This window comes from Perna viridis, chromosome 4 (assembly GCF_037379345.1).
Source record: "Perna viridis isolate PV_CMFRI_1.1 ecotype Kerala chromosome 4, ASM3737934v1, whole genome shotgun sequence".
NCBI classification, from domain to species: domain Eukaryota; kingdom Metazoa; phylum Mollusca; class Bivalvia; order Mytilida; family Mytilidae; genus Perna; species Perna viridis.
Window position 1 is genome coordinate 52,452,461 of NC_142448.1, and position 26,471 is coordinate 52,478,931.

The 26,471-nt window shown below is 33.8% G+C and overlaps 1 protein-coding gene across 1 annotated transcript in view; it reads left to right on the top strand.

Moving 5' to 3' along the window:
• The first annotated feature begins 4,466 nt into the window (after window positions 1–4,466).
• LOC148620510 (uncharacterized) overlaps window positions 4,467–26,471 on the top strand; it is a 46,003-nt gene continuing 23,998 nt past the window's right edge. The window contains exons 1-2 of the mRNA XM_088581422.1: window positions 4,467–4,560; window positions 11,643–12,116. Coding sequence (XP_088437548.1) covers window positions 11,661–12,116 — 456 coding nt within the window. The 5' untranslated portion in view covers window positions 4,467–4,560; window positions 11,643–11,660. The remainder of the gene's footprint in view (window positions 4,561–11,642; window positions 12,117–26,471) is intronic.

Below are 26,471 nucleotides of genomic sequence, written 5' to 3' on the forward strand. Positions count from 1 at the left end.
CGGACACTAATCTGAAGCCTAATGTTTCGAGGAGGATAACTTAATACGTCGAAACTAAGTGTGGTAGGTATAAAAAGTACTGTCAGTTGGAAGAACTCGGCTTAAGCTAAATTTTTAAACCAATTAATGGATGACAACGCTGTAAATGTAGCCAGTGCAAGAAGAAAAGATATAATGTTGTTTCAGGACCAGATACCCGCAACTTGTTCTGTGTTGGAAGATAGAATAAATAGCCGTTCATTGAAGACCAATGTGTCGCCTTGGGCTGTTGACTTTTTCATCCCGATGGAAGATGCTGTCGCTTGTATATATTATCGGCCAATTTCAACTCTTACTATACTCTTACGATACAAATGAAAACAAGACAGACATTCTTTACACTATATTTCTGTCTGTCTGTCTGTCTGTCTGAGTGCTACACAAGATGTGTTTGACAGACAGAATCGTCATGGCACTTTAGACTCGGCGCAGAGCGTTAATTTTCTGAAGAGCTGCGTTCACATAGTCGTATTTGCATACAAACAGACGTGCGGCTACGGTTGTGAATAAGTATAATGTAGTCACTGAATAACCCGCAAATAAATAATTCTTGTGATGTTACCATTGAACCATATTGTTATGTGCATATATTAATGCATTTCTAATTTCCGGGACAAAAAATATATATATATTTAGTTTATCTGATTCTTCGCTAGAATTGTCGTCTTTTTTTCTTTTTTTGCTTTAAAGCAGCTAAAATCTGTCAATTTTGATTGACCTGCTGCTCTTTTTCGATCAGCCATGATGAAGTATATCACAACTATGGAAGATTGCTGAACGAGCTATTTAAAGTAAAGCGCGCGAAAAACAACACGGAATATTCGCTCGAGAATAATTTGACAGGTCATCAACATGCTTATAATAAGCTTTCTTTTTGTGTCACCGAAATGCAAATTTCAACGAAATTAACTTGAAATATTATATTCATGTTATAAATAAAGATATTAAAGTTATATTCATGCTTACACATAAACATAATATTTTATTATCTTCTTCCTTTTCATTTTATTTGTGGTATAATCTATGAAACTACCCTCCCATTTTTTCTGCCTCAAAAAGTGAGGCAGTTGCCTCATTGCCTAAATGGAAGCTACGCCATTGGAATTAATATTTTTCTGGAGTATTTTAAGTAAAGTCACATCAAGACAGTCATTCGCCTTTTGGTTGGACCATCGGGCCACTCCAATACCTCTTTGATAGAGGTGCCGCTGGGATACTGCAACCCCTCCCAATTCATATATTTTGCTTTTGAAATAAAGGCCTTTTCATATATATATTGTCAGAAAAAAAAGAGACCTAATCTCCTATATACAAGGAGTGTATCCTTGATAATAGTACATTAGACATATAAAACCAACCAATATTCATCATGCATTTCTACGATAGGACGAGGATTTTTTTAATCAACTTTAATCAACAAGATCATTCAATCCTCTCTATGAAAGTTCGTATTTTAGAAAACATTTACCATCGTACGAACAGTTCCGTTTTAAGTAAAAACTATATCGTAGGGAAAGAGAGGAGTACTGGATACGCAGACTAGCTACTGTAATACCTTACGGATGCAATGACAACATCAAAAGTATAGGAAATCTATCAAGCCATAATAACAATAGCATAAATGTGATGAATTTATTTGACAAAAATCCAAGACGGGAAAGGAGTCGTGGCCATCGCCACTATACGTCACCTAAGTTACATGATGTCTCCATAGATGGTCTCCTTCCCTTCGTACAAAAACCTCTTGGACTTTATCACATTAGAACCAAACTTTATTCTATACCTCTCACTTTACTGCACTCCCTTTACAAAACAAGTCTTGACACTCCTGTTTCTGACTCCACCTCATCATTATACAAACTTGTTGCCATCATTTTGGATATTGGTTTCTACACTCTTTAAACCAGTTTGTGTGAAAAGTCAAGATGAAGAAAAACGATCATTTCTTCCACTACCTTTTGTCAACAAAGGTATAGATGCAATTAATTTGGCTAACATCCTCCACCACAAAGACGTTACCAACAAAATTCCCCCATATTTCAAAGACAAATCCGAGGGTAAACCACCTGACTGTCCTTGCAAAAACTCTCTATTCAAATATGGTCTTTCTGGTCACTCCGTTACAGGAGATTTAACCATCATCGAAAACGAATCTCTGCGTAATATTCTTTCTAAAGGTCCCAAGTACCGTGAACCACGCTCTATAAATTGGAATTATAACTTTAAAGTTCTTATGGATGCCGTTGAGGACTCTGCAAGAAAATGGATAAAACGAGAACAAGAAGACATTGATTCTCTGTCAGAGTGGTTAAAGGACATGAGGTCTTTAATTTTGAAACGAATAAAAGTTTTAAGTAGGTCTATGAGTGCCAAGGCTACATCGGTTTTCAAAGACTCCGATGTAGCAAAAACATGGTCTACTATATATGACAAATATGTTGTCGTACCAGCAGACAAAGACCAAAACAACATTGTTTTTGTCTGCAAAACGTTTTACATCCAATGTTTATTATCAGAGGTAGACGTAGAAAATAATAGCAGTGATAAGACCTATACTGCTACCATACTCTCCAAAGAAGAGATTGTGGAAAGCCATAAATCTGTGCTATCGTCTTTTGGTCTCTCTACCAAGGACGATGATTGTGATTTACCGTCTATATACTGGATTCCTAAAATCCAAAAGAATCCATACAAACAACGTTTCATAGATGGATCTGCAAAATGTACCACCAAACCTCTTTCAAAACTTTTAACTTCTATACTTACAACTGTCAAAGAGGGTCTACAGTCCTACCACAATACTTGTTACTCCCGTAGTAGTATTAATTCAATGTGGATCCTGAAAAATTCGAAAGATCTTTTGGAGACAATCAGTTCAAGACTATTGTCTGAATATAATAGCATTAAAACCTACGATTTTTTTTCAACACTGTGTACTTCTATTCCACATACTCAGTTAAAATCCCGACTTCAAAACATTATACATCGTTGTTTTTCCAAAAAAAAAAAAAAAAAAGATGGTACATCTAGATACAAATATATTGTTCTTGGTAGAGATTCCTCATACTTTGTAAGAAATAATTCCAAATCATCTTCCAAATATACACAGAAAGATGTTTACAAAATGCTGGAATTTTTAATCGATAACATATTTGTCTAGTGTGGCGGACGTGTTTTTCAACAAACGGTCGGCATTCCAATGGAAACAAATTGTGCTCCTTTACTTGCTGACCTATTCCTTCACTCTTTTGAGGCTGACTTTATAGCTGATCTGATCCGAAAGAAAGAATATCGTTCAGCTAGATCTTTTAATCTCAGTTTCCGCTATATAGATGACGTATAATCTTTAAACAATCCTAATTTCGGGGATTTGATACATCGCATCTACCCCCAAGAACTTGCGATAAAGGATACTACAGACACTGTGAAGTCAGCCTCATATCTTGACCTACACTTAGAAATCGATGGTAAAGGAAAACTATTGACCAAACTTTACGACAAACGTGATGACTTTTCATTTAAAATTGTCAACTTTCCTTTCACCTGTGGCAACATCCCGTCAGCACCTGCGTATGGAGTGTTCATATCACAACTCATACGTTATGGCAGAGCTTGCCGAAACTACACAGACTTTGTGTATCGCACTAGAACTCTAACAAATAGGCTTCTGGAACAGGGTCATGTTGCTACAAGATTGAAGTCATCACTACAGAAGTTTTATGGTCGTCATCATAAACTCGTGAATCGTTATGGTGTATCCATCTGCACCATGAAAACTGATTTATTCAACGGGTCATAGTTTTCCTTTCCTCGTTTGTCAACCCCGGACTTGACTTTTTATGAGCAACTCGGTGGGTGTTTCTAGAAAAGCCTACCGGTGCACCTGGTCCATGCTCTCAGTTTTAGTGGAGTCCGAGTTGCTCATTTGCTTTTGTTACTTTGTATGTATGATTTGAGTTACTTTATGTTCTTTGTTGTGTATGTCTGTTTTCCATGTCTGGTCACTGGATTACATTCTTTTGATTACCGCTATAACCTTGGTTCCCTAGATCACTCTTAGACTATCCATATAATATTTCAATCTTATCATATATTTATGTTCGTTTTCCCTCACACCTGCAATGCACTCATTCACACATTTGCAAGCTGGAAAATTGACCTATTCCAGTGGCACATCAGAAGTGCCGCCCCCAATCCCCCCCCTTAATTTGTTGAAGGAGGGACTAAGCATAGACCCTGGCCGAACAAATAATTTCTCTGAATTAAAGTAGATAAACAATTTGTTATTTCCACATGATTGACAACGATTAATCCTTAATTACATTCATTCAACTGAATTACACTATAAACAAATTAATCATGATAATCCTGATACCGTTATTTGACCGCATGTGTTTGATCACGTTCTCTCGTCAGTCAAGTGCGACGGGATTGATCACGTGACCGTCTGAGTGATTTGCATATTGGGTGAGAGTGGAGTGCTCGGCTCGGCGATGTCTATGGCTTGATTAAAGAAATAAGGTGAGAAATGCACGTCATACAACACATGCACATTGTAATTAGGCAAACAAATAAAGCAAATACACAGTTTCGAGCCCAGAAAACTCTCGACATATCCCGTTTTTGCTTCCGCAATATGGTGACCATGTCGGTTCGCGGAAATCCTTTGATCTTTTATCACAGACGATCAGAGACCCCACGTTGTGGACCAGTTAACACTCTCTTTCAATAAACGGCATCTAGGCCAATTGTCCCAGAAACCCCTTGTTATCGTTAATTAGGCCATCATTGGGTGCAATATTTGATACACAAAAATGCTCCTGGATAAAAATAGAACCACACACAAAACAAAGCGGTGTGTTGATGCCGTAAATATTGACATAAAATTACGCGTATGACAGGTAAATAATTCAAGAACAATGTTGTGTGACCACACGTATAGTGTAAAATCTGCATTTTATATTCCAAATGCCAAGAAAAAAGTCTGTTTAAGGTCATTGGCTGAAGAAATAGGTTGGTAGGTAGGTAAAATCTACTTTTTAAAATTATTTTATATGGACTTTCTTTAAAGGTGCTCAACTAAAAATGAAAGGTTAGCGGCATTTCATAAGAAAATACCAATAAAATATGATAGGATAGATAGGGTAACCTGAAACAGACATATTCTTTTTTCTTGGCATAAAATATGCTTAAATGACAATGTAGCTCATGATCGTGTAGCTTCAAAGATAGGCATTGGTGCAGTTGTGGTTGCTATTCCTGTTGATTTCTGATTGTGTAGCTACAAAGATAGGCAATGGGGCTGCCAAAATTGGTATTTTCTCTGATTTCAGAGGCAAAACCAATTTTAAAATAATGGAGAAATTGCTTTTAATTAGAAAATCATTCAAAATCTACCAATTTATTATTCAAGTTTAATTTAGTAGTCAGGCTAGTAATGGCTTAGCATATTAAGGGCAGAGGTATTTGTACTTGAATAATATTTGTTGATAATGCACCACTATATTGCTATATTGCTGATGTCCTGACCAAATGGATTATCCAAAACTTCCCTTGACACAAGCTGTATGTGACTGCATTAAAAGTTGAAATAATCACTGAAGGCATACACCATTTCCCCCCCTAAAAAATTCAGACAGAATGTATTTGAGCCATTAATAATGTCTCGGAGCATGTCCATATATATACATACAATGTATTATAGCATGTTACAGTTAATCAGGGTTCTCACTAGGATTTTTATGTGGTGAGTCCTGGGACTCGTCATTTTTTTTGAAAGGTGAGTCCCAGATGAACTTGGTGGGTCCCACCCATTTCATGGTTTAAAACCTGTTTGAATGCTACATTCATTATTTTAGTGCATACATAGTACTGTATACGTGTATATATAATCATACAAAATCATATCTCACTGCAATTATGCATGTCATCCATATTAAATTGTGAAGAGTAAACTCAGCATCTTTTTTTTATTTAAAAACTAATTTATTCTTCATGACATACATGTAACTACATTTATAATACTATCATACCTGCCAACTTTTGAAAATCCCCATGTGTGTTTTTATGCGGGACAATGTGTGAACCAACATTTGCAGGACATATTTGGCTAACTGCATGGGTTTTACTGTAGTAATGTATGAATGAGCCAATCATTATAGCATTATAGTGCCTTTTTCAGTTGAACAACATGTGGATGCACTATCCTAGATTGAAGTTTGTAAGACTCTGTTTTTGTGTTTGATTCCTCCAAACCTAATTAAAGTTTTATTGAAATTAAAAAACAATAAATGAGAAAACTTTTATTTACATTCAAATTCCTTTCTGCTATTTGAGAATACATTGAGCAGATATTTCCTTCTTCCCATTGATGTCAGCTGAAGGGGGGTTAGTAATCTACTTTTGAAATTGAACAATTAAAGTACAGTAAGTTTATTTGTGAAAGTAAACCTATCTTGGGTTATGTGTCAGTGTGATGCTGTATAGTTTCTAGAGAAGAGCAGTGCTTTCATTAAAAGCCGGTACCAGGTACTTTTTTATGGCTACAGTACCGTCTGGTACAGGCAGAATAAAATAAAAACAAAAAAAAATCATTAGAAAAAATCTAGTAAATAGGTATCTGAAGATTGTCCCGTCTGTAGGCCATGGGTATGTCTCCAAAATCGAGATCTTTAGTGTTCATTATTGTTTGTATTGATGTCTGTATCGAGGTCCGCATCGGAATCTAATTGCCAAAGTGTTTTAACCTATGACGATTTAACGTAGTGTCCATTTATAGAAAACATGTGGTGACTTACCAATATCAAACAAAATGCCGTTCATTTTTGGAATTACCCCATACCTGTCATTTTTCCCGATATTTGTCATGAATTGTGCAGATGAGTGTAGGAATTTTTAGTGTTGACAACTTTCACAGAATGTGATTTAAGGGATGACCATTGGATTCGGTGGGGAGGGGAAGTTTTGGTAAAAATACTCTGGCAACCCTAAGTTTGAAAAGAACATGTCTGGCCTTTGCTCAAAAGAATATAAAAAATATTGGATCCGAGAATCAACACGGCTATAGTTAATAATAGAAAATAATTACATTGTAATGTTTAGAAAATTCTGTCCATCTAAAAGTAAACCAGACTAAAATTTCCAGCCTTGTTCTTTTTCAGAAGCAAAGAATTTCTTAACAGACTATGATTTTTAGACCAATATTTCACAATAAGACACATGCAATTGCTCTACATGTCACAGTAATAATTAAGCAATTAACAACAACAAAGTTTTATTATGAAAATAATTAAATCAGAACTAGGAACCACTACATGTTATGGAAATTCATTGAATAAATATTTAGTTTTGTTCCTATGCTTCCTATATGTTCAAATTTTGTAACAAGTAAATAAAAGCCTAAGAACAAAATATGACATTTATCAAAATTTCATATAAAATGGCATAGTATTAAACAGTCGACAAAGTTTATCAGCATTAGTCTAGAAATGGATCAGGTGGGAATCATGGGGAGCTCCTGGATTTCAGGGTCTTGAGAATAAATCAGTTCTGATTCAGTATATATCTTGATTTCAAATTCATATATTTTAAACAAAACTGAAGCAAGTATTGCTGACTTAATCCCATATTTTCAAGTCAAAATTTAAATCTCAAAAAGGCTAACATCCAGGAGCTTCTGGGGGGCTTTGCTCTCCAGGACCCCCACCAAGGCATTGCCCTGGACCTACTGGGGGCCTTAAGCGGCCCCAAGACCCCTTGCCAAATTTATTTGGTACCTCCTGCCTGAAAAATTAATGAAATCCCTGGAAAAGGTAGAAGGAAACTTGGGCGACTCTTACTTTCCATTAAATGCATACGATGAGGTGCAGTATATGAGGAATTGTAACAAATTTTCAAGAATATTGATACTGAACTTCCAAAATCATCACAATTTTAAAACAATGGTATTTCTTTTAATTATTGCAAACAAAACTTATTGGAAAAATATAATGCACTGTTGATATTACAGGAAATGTAAAGGCTGCATGGGAGGTAACTCATAAACAAATTTGTTTACACACATGGTTCTACAAATTTGAGACCTGTTAAAATGACAATATAGTCAAATTAATTGTGGAGTAGAAATTAATCTTTAGAAAATGATTAGATGTTCACAAAAAAGTGGTACAGTCGACTCCACTTAATCGCATATCGCTTTATTGCATATTTCGGTTATTAGCATAATTTTCTTCTGCACAAAACCATTTCCTATTATTCTATTAGGGAAAAAATCGCTTATTTGCATAGGCCTTGCAGGTGCATTTCGGTTTATTGCATAGAGAATTTTGCCTCATCGAGGTAAAGACAGGGTTTCCCAAATTCTATTTTAAGCCTTCGGGTCATAAATATGTCAATCATATTTATTGTTGTAAAAACTAGGTTATCATCAATCAAGAGGTGTTAATTATGGATTAAAAACATAATGGACATAAAGACAATTTAAATGATTTCTAATTGCATTAAAATAAACAAGCACCTAGGTCAACAATGACTTCTGACGACATGCCAAACATCACCTTATGATGCGGCTTGGGGTATTTTTTGTCCCTATTTAAATTCTTCAGACTACAAATGATTATCAATGTAAATTTTCTTTTCTTTAATGAGCTGAACAGTTTTTAGTGAGCTTGGGTTACTACAGGTATTGACACTAACTTTTTTATCTTGGTTGCCACCCGGGCTCCCAAGTTAAAAAATCTAGGAGCCCAGAAAAAAAGTTAGGCGCCCAGAAAATTTTTCAGAATATTAGTTTAATGTGTAATTGTTTGAAAATACATTTCTTTTCAAGAGATTTTAAAAGTATTATGGAATAAACTATTTATTTCCCCGTCTTCAGTTTATTACCTTATTGGTTCTCATCTAGTACTGTAGTGAGTACTCACAAATAAACATTTCATAAAATAGTTTTTTTCATTAATTCTTAAACAATCATGACTTAAAACTCATTAGTGATTGAAACAGTGAAACATCATCAATCTCTTCCAAAGTCAAAAAGTCTTTCAAAAACAAAGTCCTCATCTAAATCAGAATCCAACGATTCATTTCCAGAGTCACTTTCTGAGCTGGAATAATATTTATTGTTCACACCAAACATCAGATCATAACTCTTTTATTTGTTTCATACTCTTTAGAGTACTTTCGTTTTTCTGCAGGAGATCGTTTAGTTTGTTCCTTCGCAATCGGCTTTACCCCTTCAATGTATCGCCACATTTTACCATGGTCTTTACTAACTGGTATTTATTATTTGTATTTGTACGCAAAATTCAACCAGTTGCGATTTCCGGTATGCCTAAAAACCGGAAAACAAACCCGACCACGTACCAAAATTACGGTCGCCACTCGGACGACAAACAATGGTTATTATCGTCGCCACGGGCGACTGGGCGACTGTTAGTGTCAATCCCTGATACTAGGCATAAATATCAACCGAAAATTAAAAGTCATCATTCATTCAGTACAATGTCTAATGAATTCAACTACCCTAAGGTGCCCCATATTATCCACACTTCATAGGAATATATTGAGGTCAATGACACGTATAATACACAACTATCAGTGTACAATGGTGATTGAACAGAGGAATAAAAATGCACAGACCACTTCAAAAGCCCAGAAACTGTAAACATTGATGAATATTACACTGAATCCTGGCTGAAATATGAAATACGGGATTTTCTTTCATAGAAAGGCCAGGAAATAACTTTACTATTTATAGATGAGAAACACGTGGTTATACTTATAAATACACACAACGTAAAGAAGGTCAACAAACAAGATAAACACAATATATATTATTATTTATTGATAAAAGAACAATACAATATGAAGGTCTATAACAATTAAATACCAGATCAGAAATGTTGAACAGTGATATCCCTGGTTGATCCACAGTATCGTCGTCTTACCTGAACTCACACTTCCGGTAAAATCGTAATTTCGGTTGTAAGAATAGCCCGGTCATTTGCATAATTTTTACTGGCAAATAGGGTATGCAATTAAGCGGAATCTACTGTATATCCAATCAGGATTCATTTTCTAATTGTAAACCCTAGTCAGCTGATTGCTCCTCAGAGATTATTTACCTGTCATAAAATGTAATCTTACCTGTTTACACAGTAATTAACACCTTTTGCCAGATTTATGACTCTTGTAATTAAAGAAATGAGATTTTTTATCATCTTCGTAATTTAATTTTGTTATGTAAAAAATCGTATGTTGAACATCATGTGTAATTAACTTTGTAAACTTCCGTTTGTCTGGGTTGTTAAAAAAACAGAGTTTTTCAACAATTTTTAGGATAGTTTTAATGATTTTTAAATAAATTACTGATGTTAGGATGCAGCTGATACTGTGAAACAATACTCCAAGGTACTGATAAAGCAGCTATTTTTTTCATTTTCCATACACGGTTCAATTTACTCCACTTCCGATTCAGTACATGCTAGGGACTGGAAGTCATTATTTTGGTAGTTACCCATGAGAAATCTTTAACACAGAAGTTAGAATTAAGTTCATGGACAAAATGGTAATTCCGGATGGCACAGCCAAGCCAAGGTTGATCAATTCTGATTAAATAAAGATAAAAGATCCCCCTGCTACCTTCTGATCACACATTTGGAAATACTTTGGATTCAAATTGATTACGGAGGATAAAATAATACAATGAAAATCCATAATTATACATGTAGTTAAAATCACAATATGTGAAAATGTAGTGTCTCTGTAAGCGGTAGTAAAAATTTGCATTAGCTACACTATTATAGAAATAAAGGCATAGACAAATGCTGTGGCTCATTTCCAATGTACATGTTGTAATTGTATAGGCCATCCTCAAAAATTAATAAGCCACATTCATCTAGCCTTTTGCTATCTGGCTACCATCTACTGCTTACACAGATCGTATCCTATCAAAAGTAATAGTTTAGTTTGGAAGTATAGTGAGGTAACTATAGTTTCAGCACTATGGTCAACTGGCATTTGTTACAGTAAGAAAGTTGTCATGGGAATGATGGAGCAGTAAAAGTTTTGACTTTAATCACCAATTATCTGATATTTTTATTATTGACTGTTTCTTTCTGACTTTAAGAAATATTTATTAGTGAGCTGCATGTAGAATTTTTAGAAAAATGATACATGTATATGACATTATGAAGCGAGCCTGAAAGGCTACCACGTATGATAGTTGATACTCATGAGACTTCAGTCAAAATGTTCCAAAATAACATTGGTGTTTTTATGGCTTACATTACCAGAACTGATTTTACGAGACCTAGCAAACAACACAAATATTGGAAGTTTAATACAGTATAAAAAGAACTCTAAAGGTAGAATTCCACTCTACACTGAAGGAAAATTAGATCTAAATAACATTACATTGTCTATGAGAATCACTAATGATATTCATGAACTGTGCAGTCATGTAATGATGAAAATATTACATGAATGAATAGAATCAATGTAATTGTGAAAATATTGAAATTGCTTAAGTTGAAACATAGTTTTTACTTGGTTTGTAGTATTATATTAAAATATTCATGTTTATGTATATTTTTTTTCTTTGACAGGTTGCAAGAAAATGAGTGATGGATAGTTTTTACGGTGGACCGGAGAGGTCAGGAAAGAACTCTCTACCCAACTCAAGGGACCCAGCCCTGAATGCTTCTTCACAAAAGACAACAAATACGTCTGTCAAATCTAAACTTCGTCAATTAGCAGAGTTCCGTAGGCGAAGCAAAGAGTTTGGCAGTAATGACTCACTTCATTTAACACCCCTGCACAGGTCCTTGTCTGATCCATGGCTTTTGAAGGGTACTTTGGATAAAGGATTAGATTTGTCAAAGCCTGGGAGTAGCAGCATAATGGACTTGTCTAAAATTGATCATACCTCCAGTAATGGAATGGACTTGTCCAGAAATAGTGCAAATGACAGTTTACAAGATTTGACTAAGACTGGAAGTATATCCAGCAGTAGAATGTCAAGCAATACTGCAAATACTGGGATGGATTTGTCTAAAGCAGGCAAGGTTAAGAAAAAACAGGTAGGAATACTGTCAAGGCTGCAGAATTTTTCTTTTTTTATGTCTTGTATATATGAGAAAGTTTGGCAAGAATATTTACATGTACTTCCTTCCCTATAATAGAAATACACCTTCAAAATGAGCAAATTTTTCGTAATTTTTCTGTTTTCCTGGAAAACTGGAATCGTAGAGCCCTGTCACAAATTTCATAATACTTCAGTCAAAAAAAAAAAAAAAATGCATGAAGAACATGATTGACAATGCAAGAAATATACAACAGCATGTTCAACTTCACAGTGAATTACTATCTGGCCCTTACAAAATTTGAATGATGACCTGTTGATACTCCCATGTAAGTGTAAGTGCATATACAAGTTTGACAGTAAAACATTGAGAAATCAAAGAATACAGATAATAAGTCCTGTTGTTATATTTGACTGCCTTTCTGTTTTAATTTTTTGGTATTTAGGGCTGTTAGGCCTTAAAAAAATGCTATATTTCCGGACACCCTACCAACCCTCCTTCAAACCTACCCCAAAGTTTTTATTTGTGATTTTGAAAAAAAAAATTTAAAAGCCTGCAGATTGTCTTACCGAAAAAAAAGAAGAAAAATAAAGCCAATATTTTTTTTCTATCCTAGATGGAAAAATAGAGTTAGAAATACTGGTTGTTAATATTTAGAATCGATTTTAAACCCATATGTGTGTGTGCTCTTGGCCATGGACTAAGTCTATTACGTGTTTAATCATTGCAGATTTGGTTTTTATTTGTTTCTAAGTTTCGAAGCTCTTATCAGCAGCATTAAAATCAAATATGTAGGAAGATCATAATCAAAATATTAGTTGTTTACAAGAAGTACTCACAACCAAAACTATCAAAAGAGGAAGACAAATCCATCACCGAGAGGTTCTACCATATGTAATGTAAGGAATGAAGCCAAATCCATCACTGAGAGGTTCTACCATATGTAATGCAAGGAAGGAAGCCTCAGTGTTATGTTTTTTTTAAATTAGGAATACTGCAATAATGGTTCCAAATTGAAATAAAAATAGAATTGGCCTCGCCCTCTCCACCATTGCCTTCATTTTTTTTCTTTTGAAAAGTTGGATAAGAATCTAGGAACTTTTTTTATTATGACCTAAACAATGTTATTTTTGAATCTCAAGTGGCCTTTTATAGAATAAGTATTTCTTATTAAACAATTTACCCATCACAAAGGTATAATTGGCAGAAGATTAGAGCTGGTTTATTTATTTGAGGAAATACGGTATTCATAAAGTATACCAATATTAGATGTGATTTCCCGTTCTATAAATAGTTAATCACTTGAACGGATCATGATGATAGTGTGCATTTAATTGTTGTTTTTAATAGAAAATTAAACTATGGTTCCATAGAGTTGACAATATTTATTGAGTGCAGAAGTATCAGTTTATGTAATAGTAGCATTATATTGTTTAACTGTGTCAGAAAGTTACGTATGTTTATCGAATATTTGCATTGTTGTCCCAGAGTTATTTTTGTGCTATTTGAAGAATGTGCATGTACATGTATACAGTCAATTTGTTTCTAAGTTGTTCATTGTTATGGTCCAATTAAGTTTTGAGTCTTAATTTGTCTCTCTGTCCATCTGTCAACTTAATATTTAGTTTAAATTCCTAAGTAACACTAGTGTTAACTTGTACAATTTTTTTTGGGGGGATGTTAGTATTTAAATATCAAGATTTTATGCAAAACAGTTTTGGACTTCAATTTGCAGAATAGAGGTAGTTACGTCAATCAAGCCAGGTTTTGCAGCACCAATTTCTGTTGTCCATCAAGCCAGGCTTTGCCACACCTATTTCTGATGTCCATCAAGCCAGGCTTTGCCACACCAGTTTATGATAACAAGCCCGAGTTAAAAATTTTGATGAACTTACATTGTATATAGCAATCATTGGCATACATGTATTAGCCAAATCCTACTTTTACCAACCATGGCTGTCTGGCTGATGTCAATTTTGAAGATTGTCATGTCTTCCCTTGAATCTGTACCTGATACAGTAATAGTGTTTAGAATTTTGGGAATGGGTTATTTTAAATGATCTTTAGGTAGGAAACACACTCAAATTCCAACCAGTCCTGAAATTCAATATTTCAATATATTTACTATAAGGCTATATAAATTTTTGCTAAAATTAGCCAGCCCTGTCAAAAAGTAGTCAGTCTTGGGGCTGGTGGGCAGGCTACTATTTCTAACTCAGTATAGTTGTCAATATTGAGAAGCATTGTTACCAAACAAACTGAAAGTTTTGTGGTCAGCTACTGGACTTAATCTATATCCTTATTGATGATGATATAATAAGTTTTTTTTTACATTGACAAATGCTAATGAATTTGGCTCTCTTGCAAATTTGTTTAATTTATAAATGTACTGATGTAGACAAATTTTATTTTGAACTACATGTATTACTGGTACTATGATTTTCTTTTATTTAACAAAAGCAGTCATAAGCAATCGTTGTCAGGATTTTTTTATATAAAAATATTGATGATTATTGACTATGCTAAGTATGTTTACATGCCAATCATTTATTGAAATAGTTGCTATCTCATTACAATGTTGGATTTGAAGCCATTGACAGTTTACTTGTCACATGATCAGTGGTTTGTTGTATTTAAGAGTGTCATGTGTAAACATAAGTGTATAGAATAAGGGGATTTCCAGTTTTATACTAGATTATATTTAGAATTTGAATATTGATGAGATGAATGCTTTTTTTTCTTCGTTGCATTCAGAATTATACAAGTTTGTGGTGTTCAGAAAGATTGGGTACACAAAGAAGGTGAATATGACAGTATTACTATTCAAGTTCAACATTAGGTAAAAAAAATCACACATTGTGATGCAAAGAAATAATTCGTTTTGATTGAAAAGAAGAAAATATCATGCCATTATTAATATTTCGGAGGTGGATTTGTTTTGAAGTCGGGTAGAAATGATGCAAAGTTTGTATATTACAAATATTAGCAGCTAGGACGTACATGTAGATGAACATATTGCCGTATTCAATTTTGGAATTAGGTTTAGGTTTGTCTTCGATTTTTTGTGTGGGCTAAAAACAATTTTTAGAAGGTCAAATAGATGTATTTATAAATTCATGAATATTCTGAGCTCGATAGGAATTGAAAAAGAAAAAAAGATAACTTTCCAACGGTTTTTATTATAGTAAAGGTTTGCGTTTAAGTCACATGATCTTATTGTAATATGTTAATGATTGTCACGTGTGTTTACAAAACAGTCGTGTGTTTCAGGGGATTTCCGTACAACTATAATTTCTATAAATAACATGATACAGAATCCCACACTTAATATAACCTGTAGTAGATGTTGAATTAGAAATTAACATGAACTGAATAACCTTTGTTAAATGGAAACTCTTTTTTTCTTATCTAGTACAGTTCTATAGGTAATACATACACATATAGGTAATTGAATATAAACATACAATGGATACTGAACTTGATGCATATTTCTAATTTGGTTTTCTTATCAAATATTCAGTGAAATTAGAACACATAATGTTAGGAATGCCAGATCTTTTACAATCAATAACCACTTCTCTTAGTATGATTTGTTAAGTTACCATGACAACAGTATGGATTTTATGTAAAAAATGACAATAACACATTGCATTGATTTAGTTGTATTTATTTTATGCTAATGACCTAATTTTTTTTAGGAAAATATTTATTTTTCCTTTATGTCTGTTTATATACTTTGTCAAGGGGTTGATAAATTAATTTTGTTCCTCAAGATGAAAGAATTTTGTTAGGCTTTTGGTACTAGATATAACATTTTCATGAGTCACCATGATGGTAGCATGTTCATATTTTGTCTTTTCTCAGTAAATTCTATGCTTTAGTGTTAATATAAGTTTTCAATTAAGTTAATTGGAGAGTTTTGTTGATGGTAGTCATAATTTAAGGCTTGATTTGATTTAATTTGAGGGGGAAAACTTTCTTTACACATCTTATTATAATGATCATTGTTCTTTCATTTACATTTGGTTTTAGGAAATTATGGTAGTTTTGTAGAAATAAAATGTTTAATTAAATTTTATGAACTATTATTTCAGACATGAAACCATTTAAAAACTTTTCGATAAAATGTGTGAATGAAATCTTATGGGATGCAATTGTGCACATAGAACACTGCAGTGTCTACAGTCTATATAGCTGTGACCTTGAGTGGATATAAAAACGAACACAATGCAGACTGTCTGTGATATTGTAATTCCCTTCCAATGATAAATCTGACACTTTGAGAAAATTGGTCACTTTTTAATTTGTAAATTATCACATTGCAAGGGTACATTGTACATCTGTCTGTGGTAGACACATAATTCTATGATTATGTAATTGTCAACAATAGCAGGAGGAGGACAGATTCTCCCAAACTTCTTTATATCTCTGCACCAATTTACATACAGATGAAAGACACTGTCTGCATTCCTTAATCTAGGCCAAATAAGAAAGCAAATGTGTGCCTTTTATTCCTAGGTGAGAAAAGGTAATAAGATAAAAGGTTATATTTGAACAATTTATTAGGGCTGTGGATTTATTGGAGGGAATTAAAAGTGAATGGGTTTGTGGCATAATCAAACTGAAAATACTGAAAAATTGATATTGTGGTTATAGTTAACAAATGTAATTTTATGTTTGGCCCTGCTCAGTGAAGTATCTTATTTGGGTGTCTACAGGACTTTTTGTTATGACTAGATCTAAGTTGAGTAAAATGATAGAGAATTAATCACAGGGGCACATAGCTGTGAGGTCAAGTGAGGAAATGTCAGTCTTACTTTTTAAGGATGTTGACTATCAGCTGCATTATGTAAATGGGATTTTATTTATCTGCAAGAATAAGTGCCTTTAGGTTTTGAGTGCTTTGTTATCAAACTGTCATTTTCAAGTGTTAGTCTGTCTGGTTAAAATGTCCTGGATTTGTTCCACATATTTGACAGTCAGGGTTAATGATGTATTGTGAAGGTATACATGTTTACAATCATGTATGTGACTTTCATGCATTATTGAAACATGATAAAATTTGTGTAAAATTAAGGACTGACTAAGGGAAATTAATCTCCCCCTTTTTGAGAGCACATGGTTTGTGTCAGAATGTTAAAAGTCTGGATCCAGTAAATAGTACTCACAGCCAAATTATTGTTCCCTGTTTAAGCTGAGTATGTTTCGGGGGGGGGGGGGGGGGTGTTTTTGATCCCAATGTTTAGTTTGATAGGGTCTGCATTATTCAAACTCATCATGGATGTTATATTAAATGATTTTTTTCTCAACCGAGTATTATTTTGCACATGTGAAATTCAGAAGTACTACAACTCCTTAACAGTAATATTTTCCTGTTGTTTTTGGGAAAGGGTCCATGCCATTGATAAAAAGAGCATGAAAATTGTGACTTCAGAATGGGAAATGAGGGGAAGGGTTTTTATACAGTACATGTATTTCAAAAATAATTTCTAATTAACGCCATTGCAGTTTACCTTGTATTAAGGTCATTTGACCTTTGGATGACAAATTTGATAGTAGGGTGGAGAGAGGATTTTGTGCATCTCACAAATCTGCATTTCAATGATGTCACAATTGGGTATGAAATAGGTATGTACATTGTGTGTAGCACATTTTGTAAGTTGTAGAATTGAATAGTGCCCATAGTGCATTCTCTAGAAAAAAAATAGTTCAGAAAGCACAATGCTATTATTGCCTCAGGAAAGAAGAGTGGATCAGAGGTGGATCCAGAAGTCTGAAATTTATAAAAAGGAGTGTGTGTGGTGGTGGTTGGTGGGGGGGGGGGGGGTTATTAATCCAGACAATTAATAAAGGTGGGGATTTCAGGGTAATATTTGTCTTAATTTTGCCTAAAATTTGCACATACATGTAACTAAATTTTCTTTAAAGGGGGTGGGGAGGGTCCAATCGCTGGAACCCTGGATACATACTTTGTATTGTTGAGAAAAAAAAACATGAAAACACTTCTTATATAAATATAAATTTTTTTATATTTTACAGTGGTTTAGTGTGTATTTATAGCTAAAATTGGGCATAAGTGAAGCTTTAAATATCCAATTGACAAAGATATCCCATTTAAAGTATTTTAAACTTTATTTAAAGGAACCTACTTAGGTGTTCACTACAGTGTAACAAACTATTAGATAACTGCTTTGTGTACAATAGCCTTTTTCCACCTCAGTAGTTATCAAGTTTTTTTCCCCACTATATTACTGTATAGTTAATATGGAACAGAGTTTACTCCAGGCAGAAGTAAGAGCATTTTTATTGATTTTTTTATTGTTATATTGACCTGGTTAATCTGGTCCATTTTAGATACTTGGTTGGATAATAACTGACATAATTCTACCTTTGGTTTCACTCCAGTAAATATGGAATCCTGTCCATTGATTATTACTTAAGTTGCCTGACATCAATGGAATCCATTATGATCAGTATAAAATATGATAATGGTGTGTCACAGGTTTATGATATTAGCAACAATTTGCAGATTTACATTTTTATGATGCATTTTAAAGAAACATGAGGTGTAAGTGTGCTAATTTACGTATGTGTGTAGTTCTGTAGCTATAAGCTTCTTTTATTCAGCCATTCATTTAATCTGTTGTTAAATAGTACAGTTATAATTGATCAGTCAGTTCTATTGTGTTGATGGTATTGATTCAGTAAGGAGAAAATTGAAGTTTTCTATCTTAATTTTGATATTAAGCAACATTTGTCTGGGTAGGTGTAGGAAAGCTGTTGTTTGGGTTTGTTTAGTTTTGTTTGGGAATCAGTGGTTAGTTGATTGTGTGGTTTTTTTTGAAAGTTCAGATGTTGAGGGTATAAAAGTGTCTTTGTTTAAAAAAACCTTATTTGGAATGTACATGTACATGCAGCGAAATGTCTTTACTTAAACATACAGTGTATTTTTTTATCTAAATGTACATTATGTACATGGATTTGGGTACGATTGCAGATATTTTGGACATCTGAATCATAAGTAAGCTCCTTTGCAGATTTTTGTTTGTACCAGCTACAAGAAGTGGTGTATTGAATAAATTTGTGCTTCCTTGTTTGCTGTTTGCTTGAAGTTGTATACATATAAATTTGATAAATGTACTTGGTGTGTGTTAAACCATAAGAGGTTTTTACAATTTTTTGTATAACATTGTTTTTTTTCATGATAAAATGACTTTTCAGTGATAAGACTTATACTGCTTCCACACTCTCCAAAAAAGAAATTGTGGAAAACCATAAATCTGCTATCCTCTTTTTGTCTCTCTACCAAGGAAGATGACTGTGATTTACCGTCTATGTACTGGATTCCTTAACTCCACAAGAATCCATACAAACGACTTTACATAGCTGAATCTGCGAAATGTACCACCAAACCTCTTTCAAAACTTTTAACTTCTATACTCACAGCTGTCAAAGAGGGTTTGCAATCCTGCCACAACACTTGTTACTCCCATAGTAGTATTAATTCAATGTGGATCCTGAAAAATACGAAAAATCTTTTGGAGACAATCAGTTCAAGACTATTATCAGAATATAGTAGCATTAAAACCTATGATTTTTCAACACTGTATACTTCTATTCCACATACTCAGTTAAAATCCTGACTTAAAAACATTATACATCGTTGTTTTTTAAAAAAAAGATGGTACACCTAGATACAAATATATTGTTCTTGATAGAGATTCCTCATACTTTGTAAGAAATAATTCCAAATCATCTTCCAAATATGCAGAAGATGTTTACAAAATGCTGGAATTTTAAATCGACACCATATTTGGCCAGTGTAGTGGATGTGTTATTAACAAATGGTCGGCATTCCAATGGGAACATGTACTCCTCTACTTGCTGACCTATTCCTTCACTCTTATGAGGCTGACTTTATAGCTGATCTGATCCGAAAGAAAGAATATCGTTCGGCTAGATCCTTTAATCTCCATTTCCGCTATATAGATGACATACTATCTTTAAACAATCCTAATTTCGGGGATTTGATACATCGCATCTACCCCAAAATAATTGAGATAAAGGATACTGCAGACACTGTGAGGTCAGCCTCATATCTTGACCTATACTAAGAAATCGATGGTGAACTATTGACCAAACTTTACGACAAACATGATGACTTTTCATTCAAAATTGTCAACTTTTCTTTCATCTGTGGCAACATCCCTTCAGCACCTGTGTATGGAGTGTTCATATCACAACTCATAGGTTATGCCAGAGCTTGCCAAGACGTTTTGTATTGCACTAGAATTCTAACAAATAGGCTTCTGAAGCATGGTTATGTTCATACAAGATTGAAGTCATCACTACAAAAGTTTTATGGTCATCATTGTGAACTCATGGATCATTCCGGTGTATCCATCTGCGCCATGAAAACTGATTTGTTCAATGTGTCAAAGTTTTCATTTCTTCTTTCGTCTACCCTGGACTTGACTTTTTATGAGCATCTCAGCGGGTGTTTCTAGAAAAGCAGAGGACGCTTACCCTACCGGTGCACTTGGTCCATGCTCCCAGTTTTCAGTGGAGTTTGAGTTGCTCATTTGCTTTCGTTACTTTATATGTATGATTTTAGTTACCTTATGTTCTTTGTTGTGTATTTGGGTTTTCCATGACTTGTCTTTATCCCTGGATTACATTCTTCTGATTACCGCTATAACCTTGGTTCCCTTGATTACTCCTTCATTTTCCTATGTTTTCCTGTATTTTTGGTTCTAGAGTAAAAGGTCTTTTAACTGATGAAAAAGAGAATATATGTGCTTTAGTTTTTATACCCCTGCTCAACAAGTTGGTGGTATATTACCTTGTCTGTCCAATACATTCAATGAGAGGTAGTTTTAATTAGATTTGGTGCTGTTCAATAACAACTTTATGTACAAGTAGGGGTACTGTCCAATAACAATTCTTGTACAAGTGGGTGGTGCTGTCCAATAACAACTTCATGTAGAAGTGGGGGGGTGCTGTCCAATAACAACTTCATGTAGAAGTGGGTAGTGCTGTCCAATAACAACTTCATGTAGAAGTGGGGGGGTGCTGTCCAACATGTAGAAGTGGGTAGTGCTGTCCAATAACAACTTCATGTAGAAGTGGGGGGGTGCTGTCCAATAACAACTTCATGTACAAGTGGGGGGTTTGTAGCAGAACTGTAGCAGTGTAAATTTATTTTATTTTCGCATTTTGCATATTATTAAAGAACTTTCTGATTTACTGGGTGTTTAAAGGTAATATGACTTTTTATGAGCAGTTGGCGGATGTTTCTAGAAAAGCAGAGGACACTAACCCTGCGGGTGCACCTAGTTAATTCTCTCAGTTTTTAGTCCACGTTTACCTTTTTTGCTTTGTACACATTATTTTGGTTATTATACATGTATGTTCTTTGTTGTTTGTGTCTGTTTTCCATGTCTGGTCTTTGTCACTGGATTATATTTGATTTCTGCTAGAATCTTTTTCCCATGATCAGAGCTTTCATTAAGAGCGGGTATCCAGTACTTTTACCCATCTACGGTAGCGTCTGGTACCGGCAGAATAAAATAAAAACAAAAAAATCACGAGGAAAAACCTATTAAATAGATATCAAGGATCGCTCAATGCGTTGTCTGTGTCTCGAAATCATGATCTCTGGTATTGTGGGTGTCTTTGTTGAGGTCCATGTTGGAAGCGCTTAGATATAACCTACGAGTTAAAAATATAATTGAAATGAATATCTAAATTAAAAATTGGGCCGTCCATGCAAGACGTTAAAACCGCCCTTAGTAGGGTCTGAAATGTGTAACCTGTACCCCTATCTGTACCAACTTTTCCCTGTACCCAAATGATGTTTTGCTAAAATATTCATTCTTAGGGTATGTAAAGGACTGACAATTGCATGAGATGTGGAAAAGCCCGTTTAAATTCATTTCTAATAAAAAAAAAATGATGTATATTTGTCTAATATTTCTTATTTGATCGGTTTTATCTTGTCAAAAGGTCTAAAATGTGTAACCGGAAGTTGCCATACCAAACTAATTATTGACTATTTCTCACTTTCCTATCCAAATTTCATGGTTTTCTAAAATCACTAAAAGGGTAAAACTTCACTTTAAGATTATGGATAAAGTTTTGAAAGATTTGATATTGTTTTGAAAAAGAAGTGATCTAGTTTGAATTTCATAGCGTATCTAGCGTCAATCCTTGTATCAGCAAAGAATGAATACGATCTTATCCAGAATAAAAAACGAAGTCTCATAAACATAATCTGATGTGATTTTAATTTATTGTCAATAAAAATTTTGATAATATCATGATGTTCTTATGTCAAATATGCATTTAAATTGTACAGATAACAAAAATACTTGACTTTGATTTTTAGGTATGGGAATTTCGGGTTACACGTTTTAGACCTCTTGAAAAGAGAAAATCGAAAAAATTGATAAACATTTTAAAAATCATTAAATTTAGCCTAACCATCATATCATTTTTTTAAATATGTACCAACTTTCAGTTGGAAATATCATGTGATAATGAAGATATTGCCAAAATAGTATTTGGGTAGATGGAAAAGTTGGTACTGGTATGGGTACGGGTTACACATTTTAGACCATACCAACTACGGTATTAGTAGTTAACCTACGACGATTTAACAGTGTTGACTAGCGAAAACATAACAGACAAATTGATGTCTAAATGAAGAGGCAGAGCAATAACCAATTATTTTGTGCTGAACAAAAAGCTAAACAATGGTGAAGATTCTGTGAAAACGTGCCAAGCATGCTGTTTGTTTTTGGAATTGCCCCATACCTGTCCCTTTTCCTGATATTTGTTGTGATTTGTGCAAACCAGTGCAGGAATTTTTAGTGTTGACAATGAGTCAACATGTGAAACAAACTTTTACCCAATATGATTTTAGGAACGACCATTCAATTAGGCGGGGGAGTTTTGATAAAAATATTCTGGAAAACCTTAATTTGAAAAGAACATGTCTGGCCTTTGCTGCCAAGAAAATAAAAAAAAAAATGACCCGAGATTCAACACTGCTATAAATAATAATAGAAAATAAATACAATGTACATTGTAATGTGAAAAAATTCAGACCTAGGAACCACAATCATGATATGGAATTCCAGTTAACAAAATGTTTAGTTTTGTTCGTAGTCTGTAACAATTTTGTAACAAATCAATAAAAGCCTAAGAACCAAGTATTACATTTATCAGTATTAGTCTAGAAATGGATCTGGTGGGAATCATGGGGAGCTTCTAGATTTTAGGGTTTTCAGACATAATCGGTTATGATTTATCATATATCTTGATTTCAAATTCATATATTTTATACAAAACTGAAGTAAATATTCAAATATTGCTGATTTAATCTCATATTTTTAAGTACAAATTTAAGTCACAAAAAAGCTTAAATCCTGGAGCATCTATGGGGCTTTGTCCCCCACCACAGCTACGCCCTAAACCCCTCGCCAAATATTCCCGACTTGCAGACCAACATTTTGTCAACATTTATCTCCCTTTGGAGCAGGTATCTATTCGGTTTCCATCTGATATGGATGATACTTAAGAAAATCTTGAAAGTCAAAAGGGAATTTCTCGTTCTACTGACCCTGCCATAAATTTTCGTTACCCGGAATACAAATAAAAATCATCCTTATGTAACCTGCCAACAAAATGAAACACCCTGTAAATTTTAGAAACACCGTTGTGTTTGTCTGCTGGGGATTCCATTTTCATTTGAGTTACCTCTTTTTTCTGCACCCAAATCTGAATATCGATTAGACTTCGAAATTATACCTGCTCTTACGGGAGGTAACTCTGCAAAAACAGGATAAAATATGGCTGCATCCTGAGCTCTGCAAGTAGGGAATATTTGGTACCTCCTACTTTCTGAAAACCTGCCTTAAAAGTTAATGAAACCCCTGCATGATAACTCTCTTACATCTTTTTATGTATTTTTTTAAATTGTTTTCTATGCATATTAGTGTGGTGTACTGTATGATTAGGTTTGTTACAACAGGACAATATTCTACAAGGAAAGCATATATTATGAATGAGTCAGTTCAATATATATGATGTGCCTTCCTGTTAAAAAAATGTTTCCTGCATAAAATGTGATTAAGTATATGTATTTGATTTTGAAGTACCTGACAAAAACTGTTAAAGGGGTTAAGATATGGTATTACATGTATCTGTATGATTAGATGTTGAGATAATGACATAAGGGGGATTACATGTTTATCCCTAAAAAATTAATCATTTTGGAGAAAGAATTTGATTTTAGTAATTCAGTTGTATTATCACATAGGTATAACATCCTAGTTAAATAAAGATGTTCAAGAAATGTCTACCAGACAAACTCTTAAGCACTTGTATATAAATAGTTTAGTAAAGATGTGGGAAGAATGTGCATCAGACAACCTCCAAAACAGTCTTACATAGATTATGTTGTGCTAAACCTGTAAGCGAATAAAAGGGCAAGAAAACCACTGAGTTCCTGCTTTGGGACAGGTGTATCATGTCTTCATCATAGCAGGAATGAAGGGTAAAACCACAGATGTTGAAAATAACTGCTGCATTGAAAATGATTTCTGTGTAACATTCAGTAATGTTACAAAGGTGATGGCTGAATATTGCCCTAAAATTCAGGCTTGGAGACATCTTACTGATCAACCCAAGAATTCTCTAAATTTAGATAATTGATTGATCTAAACAATCATACTGATGTTATTTTTTTTATACACAAATAAAGCAGTCCAAACCATTTTTTGTTAAATTGTATTAAGTCATTTTGTATTAACATGTACTTTAAGAAGCTACAAAGTGATTTACTTCTGCAGGTTCTAAATTAGATTTTCTATTACTATTCTATATTTAGCCCTGAAAAGATTTGGATTCCATGTTTAGCTCTGCTTTTTATGGTAGACATCTGGTAAAAATCAAACTTAAGTTACAATATTCAGGAATTATCATTTTTTACAACCTACATGTGCATTGTTAAAAAAATCTTTGGATTGTAATATCAGTCAGTTAAATAATTATTTTTTCTAAAATGAGATTGACTATGAATATATTAGGGGTTTGTTTGCTATGGTTGTATATTTTGATTGGCTTAGAAAGTGCATTTCTTTAACAGAAAAGTACTTAGAGATTTTTTTAAATAATTTTCTTCTTAGTGAGAGAATGTATGAAAGAAAGCAAAGAATAACAAAATACTAATACAAATCTAACAATAAATAGGGTACAGGTTATCAATGTCTTATTAGTTATTGATTTGAATATTTAACATCCATGAAGAAAAGTACACTTGATAACAAATTTCATTAGTACAAGATTTAGGTGACAGAGGTATAGCATATGAATTTTTATTGGTATACATGTACTTTCTAAAAAAAAAGGGGGGTCAATATGCATGGACCTGTATGAAATCTTTTCTTTTAAAGGATTAGTGTAACAACAAACTGTACCTACAAATGGGGTACAGTGGCTGTGGTAACCACCATGCTGGGTGGTACAGTGTCTGGTACCTTCCATGCTTGGTGGTGAAGTGGCTGTGATATTTCCATGCTGGGTGGTACAGTGGCTGTGGTAACCACCATGCTGGGTGCAATGGTAACAGTGTCTGTGTTACCTTCCATGCTGGGTGCTACAATCCTTTAGTATATTCATACATTGTATCTAAATTCATTAAATAAATGTAAAAATCTACCAAAATTGACCAACAGCCATGGCTAGTAAAAATGCTGATGGGCTTGCAGAATTTGACTTACATGCCAAGGATTACTATATAAGTTCATAAAAATTTTTGAGCTTGAGCTTGTCAGAAATTTAAATGGCATGACTGCTTATATGCTAAAATTGGCACGACAAATATGTTTCTCATTTTGCCCTATTCCTTATATATGTATGAATTATTATAAAAATCTACCTGGTTTATAACTTTTCCAATTTTCAGCCCGGTTCAATTTGGAAAGTCATATTGGCCTGTTTTGTATCCCTTTTCAACAATAAAAAAAAAATACACAGGACAATACAGCTTTACAAAAGGCCAGTATTGATTTCCATAAGGACTGGCTTGTGATAACAACAGATCATACAGACCAGGTTTATTGACTTAAATGAAACCTATTTTGGACTTCAACAATGTATCTGGTTTAGAAGGTTTTCTGATTCTTCAGGGTTTGGTTTAGACAGGTTTCCTTATTTTTCAGGGTTTGGTTTAGACAGGTTTCACTGTACATACATGTGTACTGTTGGTTGATTTATGTAAAATAACTTATTTTTCTTCATGTTCAGATTTTCTCACTCAAAAAAAAAACAAGCATCACATGGCACAAT